At 40.4% G+C, this 27,165-nt stretch overlaps 2 protein-coding genes and 2 long non-coding RNA genes across 12 annotated transcripts in view; 2 read left to right on the top strand and 2 right to left on the bottom strand.

Annotated features, from left to right (window-relative positions):
- LOC117207938 (insulin-like peptide receptor) overlaps positions 1-10,104 on the bottom strand; it is a 33,050-nt gene extending 22,946 nt beyond the window's left edge. For 2 of the 9 annotated variants that reach the window (XM_033448669.1, XM_033448668.1), the window contains exons 1-2: positions 9,877-10,103; positions 6,613-6,741 (exon numbers count right to left, since the gene is read on the bottom strand). The gene's annotated coding sequence lies outside the window, so the exon portion shown is untranslated. Of the gene's footprint in view, positions 1-6,612; positions 6,742-6,804; positions 7,096-7,375; positions 8,577-9,876 lie in introns of those variants that run through there. The other 7 variants (XM_033448662.1, XM_033448666.1, XM_033448670.1 and 4 more) reach the window with 7 other exon arrangements.
- Positions 1-27,165, top strand: part of LOC117207960 — a 77,825-nt gene that overhangs the window by 34,079 nt on the left and 16,581 nt on the right. The window lies entirely within an intron of this gene.
- LOC117207943 (2-hydroxyacylsphingosine 1-beta-galactosyltransferase) lies at positions 10,995-15,735 on the bottom strand. The gene is made up of 7 exons (XM_033448678.1): positions 15,514-15,735; positions 14,113-14,379; positions 13,527-13,725; positions 13,264-13,440; positions 12,419-12,736; positions 11,775-12,003; positions 10,995-11,694 (listed from the first exon to the last, which is right to left on the bottom strand). Exons 1-7 carry the CDS (start codon positions 15,685-15,687, stop codon positions 11,556-11,558), a joined length of 1,503 nt encoding a protein of 500 aa, XP_033304569.1. The 5' UTR covers positions 15,688-15,735; the 3' UTR covers positions 10,995-11,555.
- On the top strand, positions 13,380-14,116 carry LOC117207961. Its single transcript, XR_004487612.1, has 3 exons — positions 13,380-13,518; positions 13,592-13,782; positions 14,018-14,116. It is a non-coding gene; the product is annotated as an uncharacterized LOC117207961 (long non-coding RNA).

Below are 27,165 nucleotides of genomic sequence, written 5' to 3'. Positions count from 1 at the left end.
CCATGCGAAGGGCGCACGAAAATTAAGGAGGAACGACGCAGAAAACGGGCGATATTCGGTCTTCGAGTAACACGCGACGATCGATCAACTAAAATGGCGCACGTTTGACCCCCTCCAATCGTGGCAGCTTCGTTTAATATACTGTTCGAAATGACGCTAGCGTATCACGTGACTTGGGAGAATGATTCAAACGTCAGTTTTAATACAGCGACGTGCTTTCGCCGCAAGGTAATATACAGGATATGACAGTACGTAAAATGGTAAATTATGAAAAAGAGGGAGGGACGTTTACGATCGATTTTCATGCTCGCTCGTAAAAGTCAAACACTTCTCTATGGATCTTTTACATTCCACCGTAATCCCGAGTCTACGCATCGGCGCGGAGCTTCTGATGATAAATGTTTCCTGGCTTATACGTAGACACAAGTTCGTTCATCGCGAACAGCGTAAAAAGACCATAGCGCCTGATCGCGACGAAAAAAACACGCGGAAGAAGAGACGCATCGACGGGGAAATGCTTTCATCGAAGTTAGTCGACCATTAAATTACTATTCTCGTGCTTAACATCTGTCGCCACCAATTTGATCGACTTTCACCGCTTCTATCTGCGCCAATTTTCGATATTCAAATAATACCAGATTCTACGGTCTATGAACATCTACGAAAACAAAACGAAACAATATTGCGACACACCGAGGAACAACGAAAAACAAGATTAACCTTGCCGAGCTTCTGAAAAATCATATTTTCTTCCTAGTCAAAATACGACGCGATAGGAATTCTATCCGTTTACTGGGTCGGCAACTGATCGTGGATTTTGTCGTTACCACCTAATGACAAAATCCTCAATCGCTCGGTTGTCAACCAAACAGGTCGGAAGAAGAGCGACAGAATAAAATAAAACCAAATAAGAATCTTCTTCCTATTGTTTAAGTATAGAATGAAAATTCTCACAATAGAAATTTCCACCAAAGCGGAGAAGCTCGCTAGAAAGATAGTAGAAACGAGGAAATTTTTACATCGAGGAAATCAAAGACAGATAAAAAGGCAGTTAAACTTTTAGTTGGAGAATGTGTATGCTTCCGAACACTGCTAAATCATCTCATGAAGGTCTAAAAGTTCTATACGATATTTCCTAAATTTGTCTCATCTTCCTTCCGAATCTGTATCAATTTTCCACCGAGTCCCTCGAGTTTCCCTTCGCATCCACGATGTCTGAAGCCAGATAGACGAGCAACAGGCGATATTCAAAAGTGTACAGACACATTTCTGTAGAAAAGATTTCGAGTAAGGCCCGATGTAGATAAACGATGTCATGTAGTCGCGGCTTTGTACATACAAGTGAAGCTGTGAGACTTGGCAGCTTTAGCACGTAACATATAACGTACGAAATACGTATCGGATTGCAACAGTAGATCGTACAATACGAGTCGAGACGTAGCAAAATCGCGTAATATTTATTACGCGCATATTGTACGGTGTTTCTTTACTCTGTGATTGTTTACAGCGACGACTAAACCGAGGACTTTTATGCAAATGCATATGTATTTTAGTTATGCAAATAATTTCAAATGTTAGTTACTATCTCGGTAGATTAGACAAAGAGAATAGTACAAACATAAATTTTTATTTCGTCGCATTCTCCGGTTATTTTCTTAACAAAGTGCTACAAATTGCCAGATTGGCGCAACTATTTCAAGATAACGCAACAAAGCGTTGGAATCTCCTCTTAGTGTGCAATGGTAAACGCGTGTTAATTTCTATTTCTGTGATTTGAGAATTCCATCGTTCATTCTCTCCGCAACAGCTTCACTTGCGAATGTCCTTCTTTTTCGATTCCGTTACAACCACCGATATATTTCACGACGTACCGTATGCGCATTCTGCGATTAGAAATACACACAAACCCGACGAATCACACATTGAAGACAGGTCGCGTGCATCGAGTAACGGCGATTAATACGAAATCGGAACGGGGTGCAGCATCGCATCTCTCGTCTGCGCTGCATCGGTTCTAATCCGCACGATGTATCTACATAACCGGACTATCGATTTGAATGATCATCAGGATCAGACTCCGTACAATAAGGGGCCAGTTAACCGCTCCTGTATCAGGGGTTAATGGCCTCCGGAAATTGCTATTATTCGCCATAGAATCAAACCGTTGCAACGCAAAATTATACCGTTGGACATTTATACTTAGCCGACGATTGACCTTGCGGTTTATTTTCGATTCAATTTGTATCCTTCTAACTTTAAAAAATATATCACGAGTTTCCGTTATCGGCGAAAGATGGAAATATAAAAAGTCGAGGATCGCAACGAGTTTAAATTAACGAAAAGATCTACTTTGCATATTTTATTTCACGGGATCGCGTGATTCGATAGACGATCTATTTTCAGTGGGTTGCGGAATCGATCGAAGGCGTGGAAACAAGAACATATAAACACCGTGAGAAAACGCTTCCAGGAAGCTTCGGCAACGACCCACGCATTGCTTTTGCGTCGTCCCAAATTACGTGTGTCAAGAGATCACGGCCTCTCCCATCCTTTTCGGTTTATACTACTTGCTCACCGACAGACGAACGCTTCGAGGACATTTCCAGCCGTTTACGAGGAAATAGATGCCTCTTTGGCTTATATGGCCACGTGTGTCCTTTTCGGCCGATTAGACGTAGTCACGATATACAGGCTGATTCGTTGGAATTTTGGGATCTATGGTGTACGGATAAGCGTGAAGCTCGATTACGCAGAATTTAAATAATATTCCAAAATCGTACGATATATTCCATAAACGATCATCGAATTTCGGTTTGACAGCAAAGGCTAACACGTATAATTGGTCATAATTCATTACGTTCCTCTTGTGACTCTTACAAACAGCTTTTACAATCAAATTATTTTCGACGCGTTTTCACGTCGATCATGTAACGATAAATATTTCCCACGTTGTCGCTCTGTATATCGATATTATAAAAATTTGTTTAAACTTCAAATGAAAATTTTATATAAAAAGGATACTTCTATGCGACTGTGTAAAAATTAAACGATAACCTGGAGAAGACGTACGCTTACTAACGCTAACAGATATAAAACATGTTAAAATTGATGATACTGTGATACCATAAATTTGAAGAAAAAAAAAGTCCATAAGAACAAAGTTGCAAAGAAGTTCCATCACTCAAAATCTTCCAGTGACCTTAATTTCTCCACCTGTATCAATTCGTCACGAAATTCCAAACTGCTCTCCCGATTACTTCTGACCTACGTACAGTTGTTTGTCCTTAATTTGGTGTATATTGGGAGACACAGGAGAAGCTGACATATCGTCTTAACGATTTCATCGATTTCAGTCGTTGTTACACGACAAATAGATACGCGCGTTTTGTGCGACAAGAATTACTTGTTACTTTGAAACTGAGTTCCCTGCGGCGAGCGTACGAAGCGCGATACCGCGCTAATTGATCTACATTTTCGTCGTCCTTGACCGTCACATTTTCCTTTTCCATGGAAACCTCGATCTCCTTAAACGGCTGTATTACAGCCACGACCTTCACGCGAGGAAATTTCCACTTTTCCACCTCGTAACTTTCATTTTCGTGCCGGTCAGTTCGTTGCTAGCAGTGATCGCTGTGATAGCGCAAATACCGCGCGTATTACACGCCGGGATGAAAATCGCGAAAACGTGGAAGCACGGCTATTTAACTTTCGATTGAATCGGACGTTCAGTTTTCTGTCAAAACGCAAGTTCTAGCCAACCTTAACCCATCGAGGCTGGAACTTACGTTGACGCAGCATTTCATTTCATTCCCTCTTGGTCGATTCACGTTATTCAATTCTGTTAAATTCGTTCGATTTATGCGATGCTGAAAAACAGTCGCAAGAATTCGCTGAATATTACTTTCGTTACTACTTACTCGAAGCGTTAAATACAAAAATGCATATCATTACGATGAACTAGCTCTTTCCTTTTCCAAATAAATAAGACAAGTAAATAAAGTTTCAACCAGATGCTGCGTTATCTACGCCTAAGTTGTATAATAGTACTCGATAAACGTAGTAACGTAATAGAAACATCGAGAGAAAATAGAATGCTTATTCTACGATTTTCATTCATGAAAGAAAAAAAAATCGATTAAGATTAATGGAAACCGAAGAAATTGCATCACGGTGGTCGCGATAACACGTTATCGCTGCAAGGTATACGTCATGTGTGTCACAACCGTTGCGTCAAACTCGTTGAATCGGTTCGCGTTACGTAGGTAAATGCTTGGTGCGCGTCTCATTAAAAATTAGCCGTACACGTTCATTGTCTTCGCTCGTAGTCCGATCGTTTCGTCGACCGAGTCGTTCTATATTAAAACCGTTGGAAAAGCGTCCCTCCCCAAACGCACCGGACCGCGATACCAGGGAGATGATCTCGACGTCATTAAACGGCGCAGACCTTTTTTAAAGTATAAGTCGTCGGCGTTTCCGTTCTACGATCCCGACGGTGATTTCTCGCGATCGTTATCGTGTTTAGTAACGTTCTCGACGTACATGTGTCCGCGTTTCTTTTCCATCGGTAACGACACGTTGTCGTTATTTTTAGAACAGAAGCTGATTACGGAAGAGTCGAGATAATGGGGATGATCGGTCGTAACGATGCGAGCTGTCGTTTCGTGTTCATAGTCGAGAATACAATAACTTTCGTCGTTTCGTTAACTGGTCACGTATTTTATCCTGTCGGTTATCGAGGATGGTGTACCTTTAATAAAATCTTCTTATCTCTCTTTTCCATCGAGCGTAAATGAAATACGGCTATCTGATACGTTTCTTTACTCTGCATACGTAAAAGTGGTTACACGCTAGCTAGATGGTTATTTCTATGGGAAAATTTATGCGAGAGAAAATTTAACCGAACGAGAGACGTGACAATAATTTTCCTCGGATCAACCACCCTTCCGTCGCCTAGCTTACGTAACCATTTTGTTATATCTGATGGTCAATATTTCTCTCGTTTCCCGGTCTCCGTCACAGCTCCCTGCATTCGCGTGACGACGGACCAGCCATGTTTATTTCACACCCGAACGAAATTCTGACAGTCGGGTAAGGATGGATAGAACGATCTACGATAAAAATTTTGTTTACGAGGGAACACGCTCGCTCGCTCTCTCTCTCTCTCTCTCTCTCTCTCTCTCTCTCTCTCTGTTGAAGGTTATAATTTCAAGATAATCACAATAACACAAAACATGGTTGCGTCACGGCTTTTTCTCGTCGAGTTACGATCCTCTTTAAATCGTGTCTTCATTCTGATACGCGGTTACGTGACTTTCGATTCTTTACGTATACGATACAACCTACTATAAATAATTTAACGTGATTTAAGCTCGCGCACGTAAATTGACAGTTTTTTCTTATTATAGCAATCGGTCAAATTAAACGGCCACTAAACGTAATTTATCGCAGAATCGTTAAATTTAACGTTTCCGTGCGCTCTGTATCTTTCGTTTAAAATTTAACGATCATCGATATCAGTATGCACGCTCGTCCGCAATAACTTCGTTGCATAATTGATCAATTAATTGAATTTTGTTTACTAGCGCCGCAAAAACCGTTTCGTTGGCTAGCCAATTAATTGTTCGCAGCATGTTTACGCGTAATTAGCATTTTCCACGATTTACGAACGAACGTACTTCGAAACCGACTCGAAACGACCATTGCAGTTCCTCGCTCGAGCGCGTTTTTATTTACTTCCGTTTAATCGCTTCCGATTAATCGAATGTCGTGCAACGTGTTTTCTAAGCGCACGTGGTGCAGAAGACAGCGTGTGCGCGCGCGAGCTTCTTCCACGCGTGCAAAAAACACGTCGGCACGGAGAAGCAGAGACAAAAAAAAAACATTGTTCACGCGATACCCTGAGCGCGGAACAAGTGTCGCAAAGTCGAAGTTGAACGCTGTTTCGCGAGCACGTGACAGATATGTATATCTCGTGCTGAGCCAAACAATGGTTCACGAGTTGAAAAAAAAAGACATCCAGAATGGTTTTCAATTTTAACCCAAGTTCTATCGTAACGAAACGGCTAATTATTAAGTCTTTTCACAGCGGCACGGCTTTGGCACGGTATACGACTGCTTATGTCGTATACTGATTTTTTACAAGATATTCAAATTTTACCAATATATGTAACCACGATCAGAATTCTAACGAAATGTGAAATCACGAAACTTCAAGAAGTTTTGCACAACACGCGTAATATTAATAAATGTACGAGTAATCGAAACAGCTTCGTGACTCACTGTAGACTGTACTTATATAGTAATCAATATTTCCAGTAAATGCATTTATCCCCTGATATTGACACTATCTTCGTAGCAAACAAACTATTCTAATCCGCATGCTTAATCGCCACACCATTATCGAAGCACCTTTTATCGAAAAAATCATGCGTCTAGACGCCGGCGAACAAATAACATTCTCTTCGACATACTTTGGCCGACACGCAATTCGAACGGCTATGGGACACGATCGCTTGTTGCGCGTTATTATCGCAGAAACCGTTCAAATTGTCGGCTAAGGAACGTGCCGAAACTTTTTACGCGCCAATACTTACGCGTGTCATAGATACATACATACATTCCTGGCCGCGAAGTGGATCCGTGTCGTTCGTCCTCGATGATGACACGTCGATAACACAATCACTACCGAAGCACCACTGCCGTGTGTCCCACATTACTCGGCATGCCGATAGTCCGAAATCACTGCGTAAATAACGAAAATAGATATGAAGTAAAAAGGCCAAGTAGAACGATTTTTGCACGTACATAGACGTGTAGATGTACGCATGCAGTTGCTCACGGCGGTCTGTTTACACGCTTCAAGTTTCCAGTGTATGTGTACGTATGATATTATCAATAGAAACCAAAAGGCAACACTATCAGTTATACATCAGTGCAAAGTGAAAAGGTAAATTTGCTCGGCATATTAAGGTGTTTGGAGGAAGACTTAGGAGAGACTTTTAGAACGAAATTTTATCAGAAATTACGAAACGTTTAACGTTTTGATTTGATCAGTTCTACGAAGGTTCTTAGCGACGTCTATGTGGAGGACTTCTTCGTACGTGTATTATACATATTATATGGATATTTGCATGTATGAATTTTTTTATATGTGTGTCAAACTTGTTTCGACTTCGAGGAGAACTTTTGGTGTTTCGAGAAAATCTTTCGCGTAAAAGTGAAACAGATCACGCGTGCCAACAACGACAAGAGATAAGATGTTTTATTTCGTATAGGAAACTTAAGACTAAGGACTAAGACAAAACTTTTTCCATCGGAAACTTTTCTCTTTGATTCTCTGTGACGTTTAACGAGAACAGAAGACGGTTAAGTATACTTGTTCTACGATTTCACATAGCTGTGGAAATATGTTCAAAGAAAATGAACCGCAAAACAATTGCTGAGAGCCAATGTCTTTGTTCGTTTTAAAAAACGTTTCCGGCTCGAGGAGTACACGTAGACATTTGTGATTAATTGTACAAGTATAGGGGTATATACGTAGGTACAAGTGCACGTGGAAAAGGAGCTGGATCGATGTGTACGGTAACGCGACCGATTACAAAACACACGACCACAGACTAATTCTCTTTTTCTGCGTCGTCGCCTAGCCGGAACTTTTTCAAGGCTTCGCCCGTAGAAGATTTCACAAGAGACACGAGTTTGCTCTATACACCACGAAATTCCATCTTTTTTCTTCCAACACTTCGCTCCACGGACTATTTAGGACAAAGACTGCGTGCGTGAGTTGATGCGTACGTGCGCGCGCGTGCTCACTCCTTCGACTGACGCGCGATGATTCGTAGCCGCTTCTAATGCGTAGTTAGCTTCGCGGACTCCGGTAAAATAAAATAAAACATAAAACATAAAGAGAAAGAAGAAACACAAAGAACCACTCCCCGAAGGTTAAAGCGCCGAGACGCCACCACCGCAAGTAGCCTCTGCTCTCGACGATCTACGCACCGCTTGTTTACTTTATCCCACCTTCGAACAGGTTGTTGATACGCGATGGAATCATATTTACGTACCAGAAGAATTCATAATTCACGGCACTGAACTTCGTTAAACAGTTCGATCTAGTCTGCTTCTTTTGTGTTTACTAGCACAATTGGAATATCGTTTCTTACGCGACTATAAAGATTTAAATAGTACAACGGAAGTACGAATTCACATGGATGATGAACAGACATCACCAAACGAACAAGTACACCAAACACCGTTCAAGGCGACCATGTTATCGTCACTGGCGCGCCTCGGGTTGCTTTTTTAAACATGATACCGTTAACTCCCCGCGGTACTCACGCGCGACGCGTTCGACACACGCGTACACACTACACGCGACGAAACAAAACGCGGCTCGGCACGTCCGATTGCTGTAAGAACCGCGTAATTCACATGCGACGCTAAGAAAACTCGCCGCGACGGTAGGGGAATGTCATAAAAGTGGGGGTAGGGAGAAAGGGTGGTCACGAGTGGACACGACTGCGAAATTCTGCTCTCGTGTATTCGGAAATCCTTCGATCGTTGATGATTTCCTTCGCACCACAGGATATACGTCTATGCACGCACGATCGCTTAACTCGAGACGGAGAAAAACAGAGAATATGTAAAAACACGTGCCACAAAAGGCAGGCAGACACAGACAGAGTAGCACGACTGACGGACGAAAGGAAAAACCGGTCGGGAGGAAACTATAATTGCGACGCACGACGTGAGACCGTTTTCTTTCCCGTCGCCATTATCGAATGATAAGAAAAAGAAGGGTTGTTCCGACAAAGTGGGAGGGGGGTGCGACAAGGAAGGAAGCATGGAAAGCATGGTCTTCCTCTAGACTAGATAAAGAGAAAGGTATACTATATTGGAGAGGAGAGAGAGGAGAGAGGAGAAAGAGAGAGAGAGAGGCGGCTGCTACTGCCCGCGTCCCGTATTGCGTAGTAAGCGCTTGAATGGATTACGTCACGCGCCAGAGGCAAGCGCAAGAGGGTAAAAGCGTCCCAACAGACACACAACACACACGATGATGCCCATACTGCATAGAGCATTTGTTTGTTGCATCGGTTGTTGCGCGTATTCAGTATGCGGCATTTTGCATGGAGGACTTCGGCCCCGACCTCGACCGTTTGTTTTCCGGTGACCAACAGGCCCCAGAAGCCGCGAGTGAGAAACCAGATATCCAGCTACCCACCTACCGCCACCATGTGAACACTCTACATGCTCGTATGCGCAGCATCGTTTACCGTTCGCGCATATTCGTCTAACAGGATGCCGTTTTCCACCGTTTCTCGTGCACCTTCGCCAAGTGCCGAGGAACGATCGATCGTCAAGATACGACGACACGAGGGATTCATCCATTTAACGAGAAGAACTTTCATTTACGGGGCTATGAAACAACGTTCGTCGATCACGGCGAAACTCCCGCTCGCTCCCCACGTGTTTTCGCTGAACGAACAACAGTCAACTCTCTGCCTCGACTCTCTTCTTCGTGTCTTTATTCTATCTTTGCCTCGCCTGTTTCTCTCTCTCTCTCTCTCTCTCTCTCTCTGTCTCTTTCTCTGCCTCTCTCTCTCTCTTTTCTCTCCCGTCTCTGTTCTCTCTTCTTTCGCGACATCGTCTCAAGTGCCCTCTTTTGTTTCTCGCCTCCTCTCATAGACTGTTACCTCCTCACTTTTCTCAAGCATGCACGTTTATTATATTTTTCGTCTCACGAACAAATTGTCGAGTCACGCTACAAACTGGCACCACGTTCCACGTGGTTAGACGTGTCCTTTCAAAACACCACGATCCTCACTACCATCTCGCACATACACACACGTTACGTTGTATCCCATATTTGGCATTTACCTTTTGGCTCTACTCGCGTGCCCCGGAATTTGCACTCTGGCCCGCCACTCTCGTATCGTCTCCGCACACACGGACCGATTCGCGATTGACGACGAGAGAACACTCGGTTAGAGGCAGCCCTCAGAAACGTAATAACAAAACGTACACCAACATTCTGACGAACGAATCAGCTGGTACTGATCCAATCGTGATCGAGCGCCGACTTCGCCACGGGTCACGGACGTAGAAGCGTCGTGAAAACACGAGTACCCTGCTCGTGTCGCGGCGGGAATCCGACTCGTGCGCCGCCGTTCGTAAAGACTCCTTAACTAACGTCAGTACCATACTTCGCCACTAGCCACGTGCATGCCCCCTTCCCCGTCTTGCTATCTTGCTTCCGTCAATATCCGTAGACGTTTATATATTCACAAACATTTGGGACGTAAGGCCTGACACAGCGAGTTTACGATATGACGTCGTTGCGATTTATCATCGGTGACGCTACGCAATTCGATATCTTTATATTTTTAAGAATGAGATCTCGCACTCATGTGCATTACATCGTTTATGTATAAACCTACAGAATCGAATAGCATGTAGGTGTATCTGCACCCAGTCTAAAGTGTTTAAAAGTGCGACGTAGGTTTCAACCATTTCCTGAACTGTCGTTCCCGATGAGAAACGATACTTGTCTGAATGATTGGAAGCGCTGTCAGAACACCCAATAATAGAGGCCAGACGCGATAAGTTACGACGAGTAGTTACGACGGGTAAAGCATACAGGAATTCTTCCATGTAGAGGGAAAAATGGGAATGTGTTCAGCCAGTTTACATATGTAGCAGCGTATGTGTCGGTAGAAACTTGTTTTCAAGAATATTTATTATTGAATCTTTGTTCCGAAGCAACGAATACTGTTTTTTATTTATCCCGTTGAAGGTTGCATAAGAGTAGATACCTACGTAAAAAAGACTTCTTATCGTTGAGTCTTTGTTTTGAAGCGAGTACTATTTTTTATTTATCTTGTTGAAGGTTGCATAAGCAAAAACATCTTGCCACAAGTGATTTATATCAATGTTCATGATATATATCTGGTTTCTCTTATTTACATCGGAGAATGGTTATGCAGGCAATATACATATAACACGTCAGAATAGCTTTTGATTCGAATGTTTGTAAACAAGTTCGCTTTTATTCAATTGCCGAACAACCGGATGTTTATAGTTTTATGAATTGCATATAGTCTCAAAAAGATTGTTTCAATATATTTTCGCGCTTCTAGTTTAAACCATAGACTTTGCAAATTGCAATGTGCAAATTGCATGTGCAATGTAAACTACATTGCATCATTCCGTGAGATTTCAAAGATACATTCGGTCCGCTACATCAATAGTAGTTAACGTAGAAACCTGTTATACGTCGATATTATCATTTTCTGAATAATCACTAATTTTTACTTTTAATTATTTCTTCTTTCATCTAAACAGAGCTTATTTTACTATATTACATATTAATTCAAGCACAGTAAAGAGGATAGAAATGTTTAGATTTTTAAGAAAATATTTTAAATCTAATCGTAAGATATTTATATAGGCAATATAAAAAATCGCTAAAATATCCATAAACGGTATTAAAAGGTACTAAACATATTAAATAAATACATGATAATTTCACAGAAAACGAAATTGACACTATTCACAGTCTAGTCGATTTTCTTCCTGACAATTTGTTTGGAAATAGTTCTCCAACACAATTTCTTCAGTCCGTATACCGATAGCAATAACGCTATCGCGTAAAACATTGCCACATCGATGGAATAATAGTGAATAACATTCATATATCTAAAACAAATTAATTCCATTAAACAATTTCTTAGGGATTAAGACCTAAAAGAGAAATTCTTAGAAAGGCTTCGACGTACCTTGTAGAACTTTTTAAATGCTCAGCTCCTTTGTACTTGGCAACGTGTTCTACCCACCAAGTAGCCAGTTTTCTGGGGTTAATTGGCAACTCCCGTAGCAACGAGCTTCTCTTCTTCGCTGCCATTCGGTACGAATTGTTGTGTATGGCAGCCACCTTGAGAATCCCATCACGAAAGCTTCCGATGGATATCCTAGCCAAGTCCATCACCAGAACGTAACCCAGTTTTTCTGTAATGCAAAAGGATTGAAAATATTCCTTCGAAGATCGTACGCTTAGTGGAAGTTCTTCCAAGTCATCCAATTCCTTCAGTTTTATATATTTCTAAAGTTATTATTAATTTATTTCATTTATCGATATTCATGGTCTTTGCCAAGGTTCCACGACTTAATGGAAAACAATTCTCTGTGATAGAATTAGACACGCGCTTACGATAATTGTATAATGTAAGAAATATCGTAGAAAATGTTAAAAAATTCAAATATATTAAACAGAGATCAAAGATGCCAGAGTATATTCTTCGTTCGTTTAAAGAAACACAAGCATAGACAGATAGTCACATTTGTTACGTGCTCTTTGATCGATATTCCAAGTGCAAAGAGTTAACGAAACAATAAGATAAAAGGCGAAGCGTCGATATTTTACCAGCTTGTGCCGCGTTTCCATCGTGATCGCAGAAAACAGGCAAAACGAGGGTCGGGGCGGCGTGATAAGCAGCCTCGTGCAAAGACAAAAGTCCTCCGTGTGAGACGAACGCTTGTAGCTTCGGATGGCCTAACAGCTCTTGCTGAGGCCACCATGCCGCCGTTCTGACGTTCGACGGCAGATCTTTGATCTTCATACCTTCCCATTTCCACACGACGTTGTACGGAAGCGTGGCGAAGGCTGCCACGAAAATTTGACGAAGTGCCTCTGGCATTCCTGATGCTCGAACCGACGAACCCATAGATACGAATATGAAACCTACGGCCATGTTTCACGGTTATCGTGACGAACTACTTTCAGTCTTTCGACTTGGCCTGAAAATGATCCATTGTACGATAAGCTGGTACAAAAACGTAATGGATCGTTATGACAGAAAGACAGATTAGACATTTTTGACGTATCAAGGCTACTTTAACATTAAAGCTAGCAGGTCCATTGAAATGACCGATATGTGAATTTTTATAATAATTTCGAATGATTCTTCGTAAAATAACAATTGGTTCTCCGTATCTTCCTTTTCTATCTCTTTGGCACAAGTTGTGTATTTTAATCTGGTCGGTGGTTCTAGCGTTACATTCCTACGGCAATTCGATCTTCGCTACAGCGAGCATGTAAATTGTACATCGCGCGAGTTTGCATCTTTCCCATGCTACGAGAGAAATGTTCAATATCCTTTGACGCAGCTCCATCATCTCCACTTTCTCCGACCAATCGACAAACCTTGGCCCAACAAGCGAGCGTAATTTCCCGTTAACGACGCGAGTTGACTTAGGATATCGACTCACCGCGTTGCAAGAAGCTCTCCAAGTCGGGACTAAGCTTTGTCGCCGGCTTGCAATGCAGACACGCGACGTTCACCACGTTCGCTAAATACGGCACCGACTCCGCCACGCTGTAATGACTGTTCTGCAACGTCAGAGGAATCTCCGTGGTCAGATCTCGCACGTCTGGTAACTGGTTCCCTGAAGCAGCGAAGATGAAACGAGATTGTTCGAGAAAAAGCAGATCGTCGTCGATGAAACCGATCGCCGATAAAAGATGTACGTACCTAGGTACTTTCTCAGAACCGGTTGAAGGTACCCGCTGACCATAATCCAGTGCATTATTCTCAAGGTGACGAGACAGGCTACGTTTAGAACCCTTTGAAAGAAGTTCATGTCCTGGGTCAGGGATTTGCCAAAGTAAGGCGTGACGGACCATGGCGATGGGTTCCCTTGGCGACTTATGGATCCGCTGTATAGTGCCACCTATATCGACATTTTTCTTCAGTTGTTTCGCTACGAGTAATCGAGACATTGAGAAAGGTGCGGTGAACCAGTTTTCTCGAAACTCCATTATCTACTTTGCTGTTATTTATTTGCTTTAAAATATTTATTAATCTTTCTATTATAAATCTATTTATTAATCTTTTATTATTAATCTTTCAAATGTCTACTCCTGCACCCATTATTACGCTCTTATTCAAAATTAATTTATCCAAAATTATTCAAAATTTTAATCCAGACTAAAGATCATGTACATAATGAAATACTTTTTTAGGTCTCGGTCATTACAGACTTGTTATTCGCGAACGCCATTGGCAAATATGTTTGCTAGCTAATGACCTGTCTTTACAGCGTATTTAAAATAGTTACGGTATTCAGCATGATAGTGGGCACATCCTCGCCATGAAGAACTCCTAGAAGGCACTCGGGGAAGGCTCCGTCGACGACCGCGACGTCCCATCGCGTCTGAGAATTGCCTTCGGGTCTTCTCAGCCAAGATACGGAGATTTCGTCGCGAAGAAGCGCCTCGCATGCCTCCCAGGCATATCGCATTGCGTCCCACGGAGAGATAGGCATTTCATCTCGGAATCTTGCGCCAACCAAGTCCCATTCGGACGTGTAATTCCCGACATAAGCCTATCGATAATAAAACACAGTCTAAATGCCAGCTTCCTCGTAAAGCAATCCTACTATCGCGTTTTTCTTTAATAAATTTCTTCCACTGTGTATCCACTCGATGGAAACGTGTTATTTCGAATAACCACGGAACGCGAGCATTTTAGCGAGACAAAACTAGAAGATGAAGAAGTTAAAGCTTAATACGCACGCAATTCGTGTAAAGTCATTAACGTTACCGATACGCGAAGCGACGAATTTAGACGCAGTTAGGTTTCCGAGTTTTCTTTACCAAATCCTTCAGTAGATTAATCAGATTATTTGGAATTAAAATAGGCTTGTAAAATTCAAGTTTAAGAGATTCGTACAAAACTGTCGGGTCAAAAGCCAAGCGTTTGCTTCGAACATAATTACGTAACTTGACATTTTTGCGAGTAATTGAAGAACCTCGACTTCGCTTGAAGTTTGTACGTTTCGTGTGAAGCAAAACGCGGACTCAAGCAATTTGAAACCATTTTATCAGTGCGCATCTGAGTCAGCTGACTCGATTAATTTGAACGAAGCTCGATTGTCTTATTCCATTTGACAAATACGTTTTAGTTCGTATTATTTTGTATTGTTGCTTTTCTTGAACCTTTTATACGTCGTTCTCGATAATAATCTTCTCTATTTCAATTATCAAAATACCAGTATCAAATTATTTGTTTTATTTCCACCCAGTGGAACGAACAGGATTCATTGAAACCAAGAGGTTCTGCGTGTACATGGCCTACAACCATCGAATTCCCCAAGCTTCTCGACCCGGGTTTCTATAATTTACCAGCAGCTGTTTGCTCACGCTAGAAACTCCAGTCAATTCGTATACCGTCCCTTTTGTACGCCCTTGTGCTACTTCCGGCACTCCCGTAATTAAATAATCCAACGAACTGATACTATAGGTGAAATTGCGTCTAGACGGAATAATACGCGCTCGAAAATGTCTTCCGTTATTCTCTAAGAGCTACTTCTAATCAGCTTATCTTTCATAATTAGATAGCAGGAAAACACCGAATTCAAGAATTCTCAATTTCTGTCACTTGTCGATCTTCGTATCGTAATTTTTCTTTTTTTTTTTTTTTGTGAAATATCTTATTCGTAAAAATTGGAAATGAATACCTCGAAGATAGGCGGAACGAACTCTTGCAATCCGCTGTTCGCAGCTGGTCCCGGAAACGCGCTCAACAGGGTCACGTTGTGTCCACGTGCCTTCAAACTGCTACCCAGTGCCACAAATGGCACGGTGTGCGACTTCGTGCCACCCATAGTGGCCAGCAGGATATTGTAACCCATCGTGCAATTACAGACTAACAAGATAACGAAGAAAATAATCGTTGGAGCCATCGAATTGCTCATCTTTAAGTTTTCACCGTTTATTTTTTTCTTTTCGCGTTTCAGCTGTTTTGGTCGTCCACAACACCTCAACCAGCGTGTCCTGCGTCTATCCGATCAAGTTTACACTGGAGGAAGAAGCTTTTGACATCGGATACTATATCATCGTCGAAGCAGCACCCTTAAACGTTGCAACTTTCTTCCGTGAACATTCCTCGTTCGCGCCGTTAGTATTCTTCGATGTTCCTCGTTCTACGTTGATTCCTATTTTCCACTCGATGTTGCTTTATCCTTTATTCGAACAGAAAGTTTCTCACTTGCGATCTTAACATTCAAGTATCTTCTTCGTATGCCTTGTCCTCTTCGGTCTAATTCCTCAAGTTCTCCAAAGTTTTGCCTAAGCTCCTTATATGAAAGCTGCTCGTTCGTATCTTAACATTCCAACGTCCTCTGTTTCGCGTTACTTCAGCTGTACGTCTCTATCTCCTCTTTCGTGTAATTTGATAAATTCCTGCAAGTTCTGCCTGAGCTTCTATGACAGTTTCTCACTTGTAACCTCGACGTTCCAACGTTCTCTACTTTATATTACTGCCCATGTATATTCCTATCTTTTCCTCCACTGAATTTCTCAAATTCTTCCAACTCCTGTTTCCAAGTAGCGTACTACGATGTTGCTCGTGTGGCACTGTCTGTCTGCTTTTCGTCGGTGGAACCGCGCCTAAATACGTTGGCCCGTCAAAGCCCGAAGGATTGGGAAAACAACTCCATTATCATTGTAATGATAGGTCGACGAGAGAAAAAAGAAACGGCCATCGATCGTACGATGGACGATAGTCCTGAGAGAGACGAGTAGACGGGAGAGGAGACGGCTTTTCTTCGGACAAACCCGTCCATGAAACCTCGAGACTGCTATTTCCTCGTCATTTTTACACGAAGTCGCCGAGCATGACCGATCACGTTCGTTTCCGTGATTCTTTATTCCCGCTTAAAGGTCTGCAACTGAAACACAGAAAACCACAAAATGATTTGTTTGTTCGTGTAGCACGGCTACACGGAAGCTCTTCTTAGTTCAAATGTTCTGTCTACCGTTTTAAATGCGAAGGACATCCAAGTTTTATCATTTTCTTTGTGTCATCTTTGCCTTTCTACTACGATACTCGATGTATTTCGCAATGGCCTGTACGATTACAATTTCACTATTTAAAAGTAAAGAAACACGTTTTCAAACGGAACATTTTTACGTTCGTTTTGTCTTTCATCGAGCGACGCGTTGCTGTAACGCTTTATAAATTAATCGATACTTCAACCGAACTATTGAAACGTGATAAAACCATAGGAATAAATCCACTGTATAACGTTAAGCCTAAATATTTATTATTTAAAGAAAGGGAAACTACCTATCCTCGTTTCTGATATGCAAAATTTCTGCCATAGGAAACATTCGAAACTCGTCGCTTGTCCCGGCAATTTTCTTTCTTACGCGACAGTGGTCCGATCGACAAACGACACTGTTTCAAGTACGGTACGCGAAACTCGGAGTAAAGATCATCCAATTCATCAGGCGATCATCTTTAATCAATTCTCGTTCGTTCGCGAGAACACGTAAATTTAACCTTCAACGATATTCAAACGACGCCTGAAACTTTCACTAAATAATGCAAGTTTCAAGTGCAGCGCTCGTTCCAGACCGACAATACGATCTCTCGAGATTGAAATCCTGATCTTGACTCTCCTTCCCTCCTGTTCCTTTCTCTGGCTCTTCCTTTGACGATTCTCTTTCCTTCGCGAAAAACGGATAGGTCGATATCCGTACGTGATACGGCACGTTTAACGGGATTAGACGAGACGTTAAATCCTTTTCGTGAATCTCAAATGGACGAGTAACCTTCCCAACCAAAGAGATGTACGTTTTAGGGAGTTTCAGGGATCGAAAGTTCAATCGTACAGACACGAGGAACGCAGATTTGTCGACGAATCGAACATTTGTATGGATTACAGCGATACGGGAAATTATCGGAACATTTGTCGGAGAAAATTTTTGTTTTATTATTTAATTTGTACTTTACAATTTGCCCGGTTGGACATTTGGTAAATGTAGAAAATTTGTACGAATATATTATCCGTGTTAATAGGAAATCGAACGGTGTCCAAATACTTTTGCGTTTTTCTGATTAATTAGCAACATTCGTCTCGACTAATAATTAGATACGCGTAACTCTTGATTTCGATGGATTTTTCGTTAAAAGGATCGATACTGTGGACCCTAACGATAAGTGGTCGTTTTTTTCAAATTTATACGATCTTTGGAACACGCGACGATAGTTAACTTTCGACCAATGATGGTTTTCTTTTTCCATTTCTATTTTATTTCTATGACTCTATATGTAACTAATCTACGTTTCTATGGCTCTTGCAAATAGTTTCGTCAAATTCTTCCCTTGTTAGACTAAATCGTAATTTCCAATAGATACAAAGTGCTAAATACAAAATCGACTCGTTGAAAGTCTAGTTTAGTTATCATATTTCACAGGAGACTTATTTTCGAACGTATACAGAGGAAATTAAGGAGCAAAGATTCTTCGAGGATCAAAGTCTCGTTCTTTTCGCTAGCAAATTTTAACGATTAAGTCTTCACGAGTCGACGGACGTACGACGAACATATTTATGATGTTATTTCACAAATGTTTGCCACAGCTCGACAGTGTATCTGGTCGTCGACGAAGCTCCTCGATCGAGTCGTCGAAAATCGTGGGACGCGATCCGTAACACTTTTCCTTACCTCGTGGCGCTGGTCCTCGACTTCTTTCTTGCGATTTACGCGCAGCCAGCGTTTCCTTCCTTTCTCGTGCGCTCGTTCCTCCGCGTTTTCCTTACCATTTCTACGAAAGAAGTTTCTTCTGCCAAATTGAAATCGTTCTTTTTGATCAACGTTTCATCGATTCAGTTTCACCATGCAACTTTTCCATTAATTCCATTCGGATATCCTCGCTCACGATTCTTCTCGCTAGAACCCGATACCTACGCCTTTTAGTGTCACTTTACAGCGAAGGTTCCTTATCCTTTGACGTGTCGATTCGATCGGAAATTTATTTCGTGGAAGATTCGTTCGGTCATATTTCTGATTAAATATCGATGCAATGAAAACGAGATAAACACCTTTTAGTTTGCGTTAGGTTAAAAACTCTCGATGTTTCGTACGTAAATACGTAGGTCGATCTTGTCGTTCGCGATGTTCGTATTGTACGAACTCGGCTGAATTTCGATTCAGCGAAAACGAAGTTGGCAGATTTTTCAACGTCGCTCTATAGCGAAGATTCTTATTGTTTAGCGAGTCGATCGAATCACATTCACTGCTTTCGTATTTCGAAAATTTATCTCGCTTTTATCTTCCGTTAAATTTCGATTTAGCGAAAACGAGGTTAATAGGCCCAGGTGCAGGGGCTGGAGCGAAAAAAATCGGTCGATCGATTTTCGCAGACCTTGAGACTCGACGCGTTTCGACGCACGAAGCTTGGATATCACCGAGCGTGAAAGTTTGACTGGCCAGCGGTAGCTTTAATGATCAGCTGTGCTCGAGAGAGAGAGTTTTCCCTCCCACCAGCACTTGCTTCTTCTTGCTTTTCGATGGTCCCCGTTCACAAAGATGTCCCGCGAACCAGCAACAATGAGATACACAAACCAATCGTGAGTTACCTCGACACCTTTGTTATACTATGCTGTCGATGCAAAAGTGGGAGGTTCGATTAGAATTTTGCTTCTGTTGCTGTGATGGCTGGTTGATCCGCGTAGTGGGAAAATGATTTGGGGCTGCTCGTTACAAGTCAGAACCGTGGTATTGCTAACTTTTTGGATTGAAAAGATCGGAGGAGGATCGGAGATTGATGGACTTTTGATGGATTGACGGAATGACAAACCATTTCGCATTATTCGTACGAGGTGGATGAAATGGTATTGGAAATTCTTTAAATTGAGATATCGCAGGATAGAAGGTTTTTTAATCAGTGGAAAGTAGAGAATATAAGAGTTTGATTTACCACGCTGTTAGGATTATCAATTCGTGAAAAGTGAAATAAAAGTGAAAGATTGCTTCGCATCTTGATATACTATTGGAATATTCGAGCATTGTCTTATTCGTCGACATAGTAGGCGTATAATACTGAGTCATTTTCTTATATTAAGTTAGAAAAATTTACCAAATGTCCAGCTGGACAAATTGTAAAGTACAAATTAAACAATTCAAAAAAAGAAATTTTTTTATGTTCAATTTTCAAGGTAAGAGATAAAATAGTCAAACTCGAAGATGGTATCCCGCTGGGGGGCAGCCATCCACTTGTTATTTAGCAATTAAGTTAGAAACATTTACCAAATGTCCATCTGGACAAATTGTAAAGTACAAATTAAATAATAAAAGGAAGAAAAATTTGTTTAGGTATAGCTCGTGTACCAGCTGGTTCCCAGTATAATTTTCTCATCAACCGAAGAACACTGTATTCTTTTTTATAATCTCCAATAGAATAACGACAAGTTTATTATAAATTAGTAAAGACAACGTATACGCGCGTAGGAGTTCTTCTCATTGATCTTCTCATTTCGTTTATTTATAATTTACATTTAATATCAGAGAATAAAGAATATCGATAATAAACACGATAAAAGAACAATTTACTGAAAGATTATCCGAGCTCGTTTAGGAGCGTCTTCGTTAATCGTTATTACCATCATTAAATAGTAACGTAATATCCGTTACATTTTACAACGACGATTCGCTCTGCTATCCTAATTGGATATTCTTTATAAAATTCTACCCCTTCGGCGAAACAGTTTCTTTTAATTCCAATATACTTTCTATACTTTCGAACAGTTTTTCATATCGTTTCCAGATCTTGTTACACTTTAGAGTATCAAACGTTTGTTAAATGTCAAGAACCTTCATCTTTGATCGTCGTTTTAATATCATTTATCGTACATTATTATTCGATATCTCGCTAAACACGTGAAACAAAATGCGCTTATCAAAATTACGATTCCATTTAAAATGTACAATTTAGAAAACTTTGTCTCTGCATCGTTCTTTTCACGATGCGATATTTTATTTCATCTTACCTCTGATCGATTATTTAACATTTTATTCCATTAATAATCGACGATGGAACGTGCTATTTGTACGACAAACGGAAGCAATTTATCAATTGTAAATATCTCGAAGAATAACACGTTTACGCTCTAAGATTAAGTCGATGGCAAACAGAATCGCATCTCTCTGATCGTCCACGCTTCTAGATATTATTGATGTACGAATATCGCAGGTATTTCCGACGTTTATAATTGGCTTCTGTCATCACGAATATTATCTTTTCGTCGCTGTGGAACCACCGTCGAAACAAAATCGCTGCAAGCTTTCTTCGATAGTTGCTCGTAGAAGTTGCTTTACAATTTAAACGACAGAGCACGATGATTAATTTAACGGCTGGCCGTTTTGAGACCACAAATTCTCTCCGAAGATGAACGAGTAGTATCAACGAAGTGGACGATACTTACAAGTGAAAGTTGAAGATTTGACGAGTAAATCTTAAAATGTGATTGTGCAATAGAATAACGGCAATCTTTTACCACGATGACTGGACGAATTAATATGATGATTTGTGTGAGACCGGTGAGAATGTATTAAGCAAATAACGGGTCTGTGAGAAAGGAATGTTCGATAGTCTACCCGTTACAAGTGTCAAACTGTGTCACACGGTGTAATTTGTAATTTGTATTAGGTTGTCCGAAAAGTGTCTTTACAACTTACACGTTTTTTACAACGACGCATCTTTGTACGAACATGAAACCTAATCTGTCGGACGTTCTGATTTTCGATTTCGATAGAAGAAAATGGATCGTACGTAACTCGATAAAATAATATAAAACGAAAAATATTGTGCATTTATTATTTCCTTGTAAAACCAAAAAAACTTTTCGGACGGTCTAATAATTTGCTTCAGGCAGATCTGACTCTTTAAAGGCAAAGGTAAAGAAACAAATATCCGTGGGTTGCGAATTTTAAAGCTAAAATAAAATTCTACTGCCGTCTTCTACGATTTCCAACAGTTCTTACTTTCCAATTCTTTTTCGATGTCAACCGATAAACCGAAATCAAACCTCTGAGATTTATAACTTTTAAAGCCCAACAATAAGAAAAGAAAATTGTTTCTAGCACCGATGAACGCTGTATTCCTTTTATAATCTCTAACGCAATAACCACAAGTATAAATTAATAAAGTATAAAAAGTATAAATTAGCAGAGACAACGTATAATTGCAAAACGAAACGTGTAACGCTGAAGTGGAAAAGAAAAATTGCTAGAGTTTTTCCAAGTTGCATAATCATGTTTTTAAACCGATACAAATACGTGGAATATGATCGTGGTCGGTAAGATCACGATTGATAAGAAACTAGATCCACGTTGACTTGTTGCGTTCGTTTGTGTAATTGGAATTTGTACAAGAAATGTTCCGCTATACGAATAATCGCGAATAATAATATCATACGCTTGTACGAACGAATTTATCGATAGGAGGATAAACCAGGACACCCAGAAACTTGGACGCTCGTTTCGAGTGTCGAAGGACTCGAGTTTCTCTTTTATAATTTTCTTTTCTTCGAGACCAGGTCGAATTATTTTTACCTGTGCCAGACGGTCAAAATAATGGCAACGCTCACATATCATCGGAAGTAAACCGTCAAGTACTGGCGATTCAAATATTTTTATTTACTTTCCATTTACCTTAACTCGTATTTTTAACGATTTCTATCGCCTTTCGAGGCATTGTAAAATACTTGGTCCCGTTTTGGAGAACGTATTAGATATAAAGCAGAAACGAAGTAAGTGATTTCGAATATCTAATTTATCTATTTTAATCTAATCTAATCTAATCGCAGTTTCGACCGATCATCAGGCTTTTTATCAACGTCGCAGCAACAGCAATATAGGAAATCGCAGGTATTAATTCGACGTGGTAAAAGTTTGATTAAATTCGATTCAAGAAATAAGAGCGTAGGAAACTGCTGGTGCATATCATTTTGAAATAATTCCACCTCTCGATACTTTTACCGCGTTCAATTCAAGCGACAGAGACATAGGAACCCAGAGCGAGGTATCGTTTTCAAATAAAATTCAATTTAAACGACGAGAACGTAGCAATAGCATCGTCAAATGTGACGAATGTATTTTCATATTAAGCTATTCTTTTCTAGTCGCAAAGTAACATTGCAACAAACAAACGTGTAATCGCTACGAGTTCGCCTGCGATCTTCTTACATTTACGTACATTTTCCTATTTTTATATCGAAAACAACGATTACGAATGTTAAATGAGCGAGACCTAGAAATCTCCGATCAAAAATTATGAAACGTAGAAATTTTTATGCGCGACAAAAAAGAAACTATTTTATAGAACGTATCAAGCACGAGATAGCGTTTCGCGAATCGTGGCGAAATAAAGAATTAGGACAAATTTCACTGGTTCGGTACCGTTACTCGTTCGCGACCGATTTGCTATCGGAACAGTTCGCTGCACTGTGGCCCGTCCCATATCGAAACCACCGCGTATTACACGTACCGTGCATATCGATTTCTTTCTCGATCGATGCGTGTCTCAAGTAGAGAAACATCTTCGTGCTATTAAATCGCAGGTACATAAAAATGCGCGCCATAAAGTGTGCGCATAAATTTCAAGGATTCGATGAGGAAAAATTCCTTAAAAGTCACGCTCGCTAACGACCTTGTTTTTCTTTTTCATTCTTACTCCACGTTATTCCTCCGAAGAAGATGAAAATCAACTTTTCGACTCTTTTAATGGTCTACGTTCTCATTTACTTTTATATAAGCAAAAGTTTTATTGGGACCACTTCTCGAACAGAAGCGTAGGGCTGCGCCACGTTTCTTCAACGAGACTTGCTTTTTTAAGCTGTTACGAGTTGCCGCAAGTTGAAAGCACGCGCTCCATGTTTTTATTACCTGAGAATTCTCAACACTTGATAAATCTTACAGGCAAAACTGGTTTACCTGCTCTCGGAGAATATAGATCGTTGTAACATAAATCTCAGCAGAGTATTATAGACGAGCTAATCGACTAATTAAACGATAAATGCCATATCTTCGAAGAGACGTGATATAGATTAATCAAACAATCGTAGAAACCAGATCGTTCTCTTTATCGTAATCGCCAATCCAATATTTCTGACTTCAGTCTGCAAACTCACTACGCGTAATCTGTCGTTTCTTCAAACGTGCAACCTAACAGCATAAGAGAATAACGTGAAACGACGTACTGTATAACGTGTTTGTGTATTGGTCGCGTAATATATACGGAAAATCCATGAAACTTTGGATTCTCTGTATATTCCAGACCGATAACAATCCACGTTGCTCCGTAACAATTCAAGCAACCGAATCGACCCACCAAAAACACGAAATATTTCTTATTTCTTGCTCTCGTGATGAAATAACTAACAAGACGGTCGTATATCGAATCGAATCGAATTGGCCACAATTTACCATTAGATTTCTAGCGATCGATCAAGTCGCAGTACGATCTTTTCCGTGGTCCACTCGATAAGTTCCTTTCACAGCCATTTATATCGGTAAATTACACTTGCTCTGAAATCGCCTTTCATTTGTCAAGTTTATGGCCTTGTTCAACGAAAGAATAGAAACTCGCGTCTCTTAACGTGGATCCTATTTTCAACAGCTCAGATTTCAGAAGCTACGTCAGATTCGCCGTTCTTCTGCCTCTTTTCTTCCCTCCTAATTGCTTCTCCATCGATTTGGTTAACTCGTTCCACGTAAGATTTAAATGTCAGGAAATGAAAGTATCCCTGTCGAAAAAATTCGTTCTTCTTCTTTCGTTCAAGAGAGATTCTGGCTCGTTGACAACGAAGACATTTTCTGCCGATCGTTCTTCGTGTTTTACGACCGTCTCGTCGAAACGGCGAATTGTATCTGTTCTTTCGGTTAATTGCTTCCATTGAAGACGATTTGTTATGAAATAGTCAAGTACTTTTCTATAAATCGTTTGACGGAACAGGAGAGGATTTAATACAAAATGCGTAGAAGATTCGTTAAAACGGCGATGATATATTTTAATGGGGAATATGGAATATTTGTTATCCACAGTTTGATGCTTTTGTTCGGGAAAATTATTTCTCTTTTATTTCACCCACTCGCTTCTTTTTCCATAAAGTTACTTAGTCGCGCTTTTAAACAACGTGGATTAATTTTTTCTTAACAAAACGAAACGATTATCGGATTGAACATAGAAACTTATCAATTCCTCTCATCAACTACCTCTTTCCATTCGACTCTTCTCGCATGTTTTCGCGTTTAACTGTAACTTTTATCTTTGCTTCCACTCTCGAAAAATTCGCTTCCGTAAAGGATCGACACTCCTGTTCGAAGCAGGTTTCTCGTCGAAAACGAGTCTCTATGTTAAAAAAAAAAAAAAGGCTGCTTGCCTCGACTAACGTTTATATCGCAAACGCTCCTTTCGAAGCCGTCATTTTTTAATTCTTTCTGGCTTCATCCGCATTCGGATCTGGTTCCAATCGTTACGCCATACAATGCGGTATGCGGTGGATAAGAATCGAAATAATCGTCCGATTTCGATCTTATTGTACGATGATATCATCAGTCTGTAAGTAAGCGATATAATCGTGAACAGTAATTCTCTCCAAAAAATTGAGGGAAGTTAGTAAAAGTCGTTTCTACCTCAAAATCTAATGCGATTACCTGTGTATCTGATCTGCGAACGTGCGAACGAATGTGACCAGCGAATTCTGATTTTTGTCCCCAATTCTCATTCCAATGCCGCACTGTGCACTGGCCCGATGCGATCGTTCTTTAACTCGCAACGCGCATTCCTACAAAAATATCTAGTTTCTACGCCTTCGATCCGTGAAAGAATACTAAAAATATATTTCACAAAATAGTTACAGTCAGCTGTTTCTTATTATACAAAGGATTTGTTAATTTTCGATGGCAAATCGAGGGAAACTTTACACGTTAAAGATACGATAAATAAAAGCTACTTTGTAAGATAGGAATTTCATTCGTAGAAAATTCAACACAGGGTAGGATTATTCGAATCAGCTAAAAATTTAGCATCGAACGTTGCACAGTACGATCGGATTTGTACGTTACGAGAAGAAAATTAGGAAAAGATCAACCACGAAAAAATATCGTTTCTCTTATCGAAAGATGAAATGCAATAAACAATAGAGAAAAATAACAATTTGTAAACTTCTGTGTAAAATCGTTCTGTACGATAAAGCTTCCGGAACAAATAGTTCCTCGTTCGTTAATCCCACGATTCCTATTCTTCTCTTTCTCAAACGACGAGCACGTGTATCAGTTGCCAAGATTTTCTTTGGCCATCGATGAAGTATTACGGTCACGTGCTAAGGATGTGGCAATAAAAAAACCAAGATCCAATGTCCCATTTCGCCGTGGCTTTTGCTTTTATTCGAAACCTGTCTCACGGCTGGCGTGCAACTCGTCGTCTCGAACGAATCTTCGTAGTCGCGAGACTGTGGCCAATTATCGTTGCGTAATACCGATCGTTCTTGTGAAAACGTTCACAGACAGATTACGCACGGTATCCATTCATTCCTTTTCGCTCTTCGCTCGAGTCGTTACACGCTCGATTAATGGAAATCCTAATCCTGTTTTCGCTATCTTGCCATAGTCACGATACGATCAACCGATACGACGATTATCTATCGTAGTCTCAGTCGTAGAATATAGAAACGCGCGTTTTCAGAAAATTTCAGGGAAAAATTCTCTTCTTCGATCATCTGCAGTGTCTTCATAAACTGTACTCTACGTAGGTGTAGAGTGGCGCGCAAAAATACGCGAACGCTCACTGCAGAAAACTTTTATGTAGAAAACATTTTACGTTGTAGAAAACATTTTGGAACGTTGTACTTTCGTTGTATTAATAATATTTCAAATCAATCTGGAAACGCGTACAGAAGCCACGAGATATTTACCGCAAATATATATTTAGCGAAAGATTAGTATACAGCATAGATAGTCATCTTGGGCGTATAATAAGTGTGAAAGACGATCCTACCGAATATCGAGGCTTATTCGGCTGTTTTATAATTTCTAAAAGATACACGTGTACTTGCATTAAACATCTTGTGTACTTTCCGTGTACGTTTTTACATTTGTTTCAAAATTTAATTCAATATAATCAGCATATCCGTATCTCACGATGCCAGTGAAATTTCAAAATGTTTTACGTGACACGCGATATTAAAAAACGTTTACGAACGTTCGATTACTTTCGCGAACCACTGTATGTTCTTTTGCCATGATTACAATTTAATTGAATTTAATTTAATATAATTACAATTGAAGAAAAATAACGACGATATGGGAGAGCGTGCAGATATAAT

Source organism: Bombus bifarius, unplaced genomic scaffold (assembly GCF_011952205.1).
Source record: "Bombus bifarius isolate JDL3187 unplaced genomic scaffold, Bbif_JDL3187 scf7180000008047, whole genome shotgun sequence".
Lineage (NCBI taxonomy): Eukaryota > Metazoa > Arthropoda > Insecta > Hymenoptera > Apidae > Bombus > Bombus bifarius.
The sequence above is the reverse complement of the archived record's forward strand: the minus strand, read 5'-3'. Positions and strand labels throughout refer to the sequence as shown.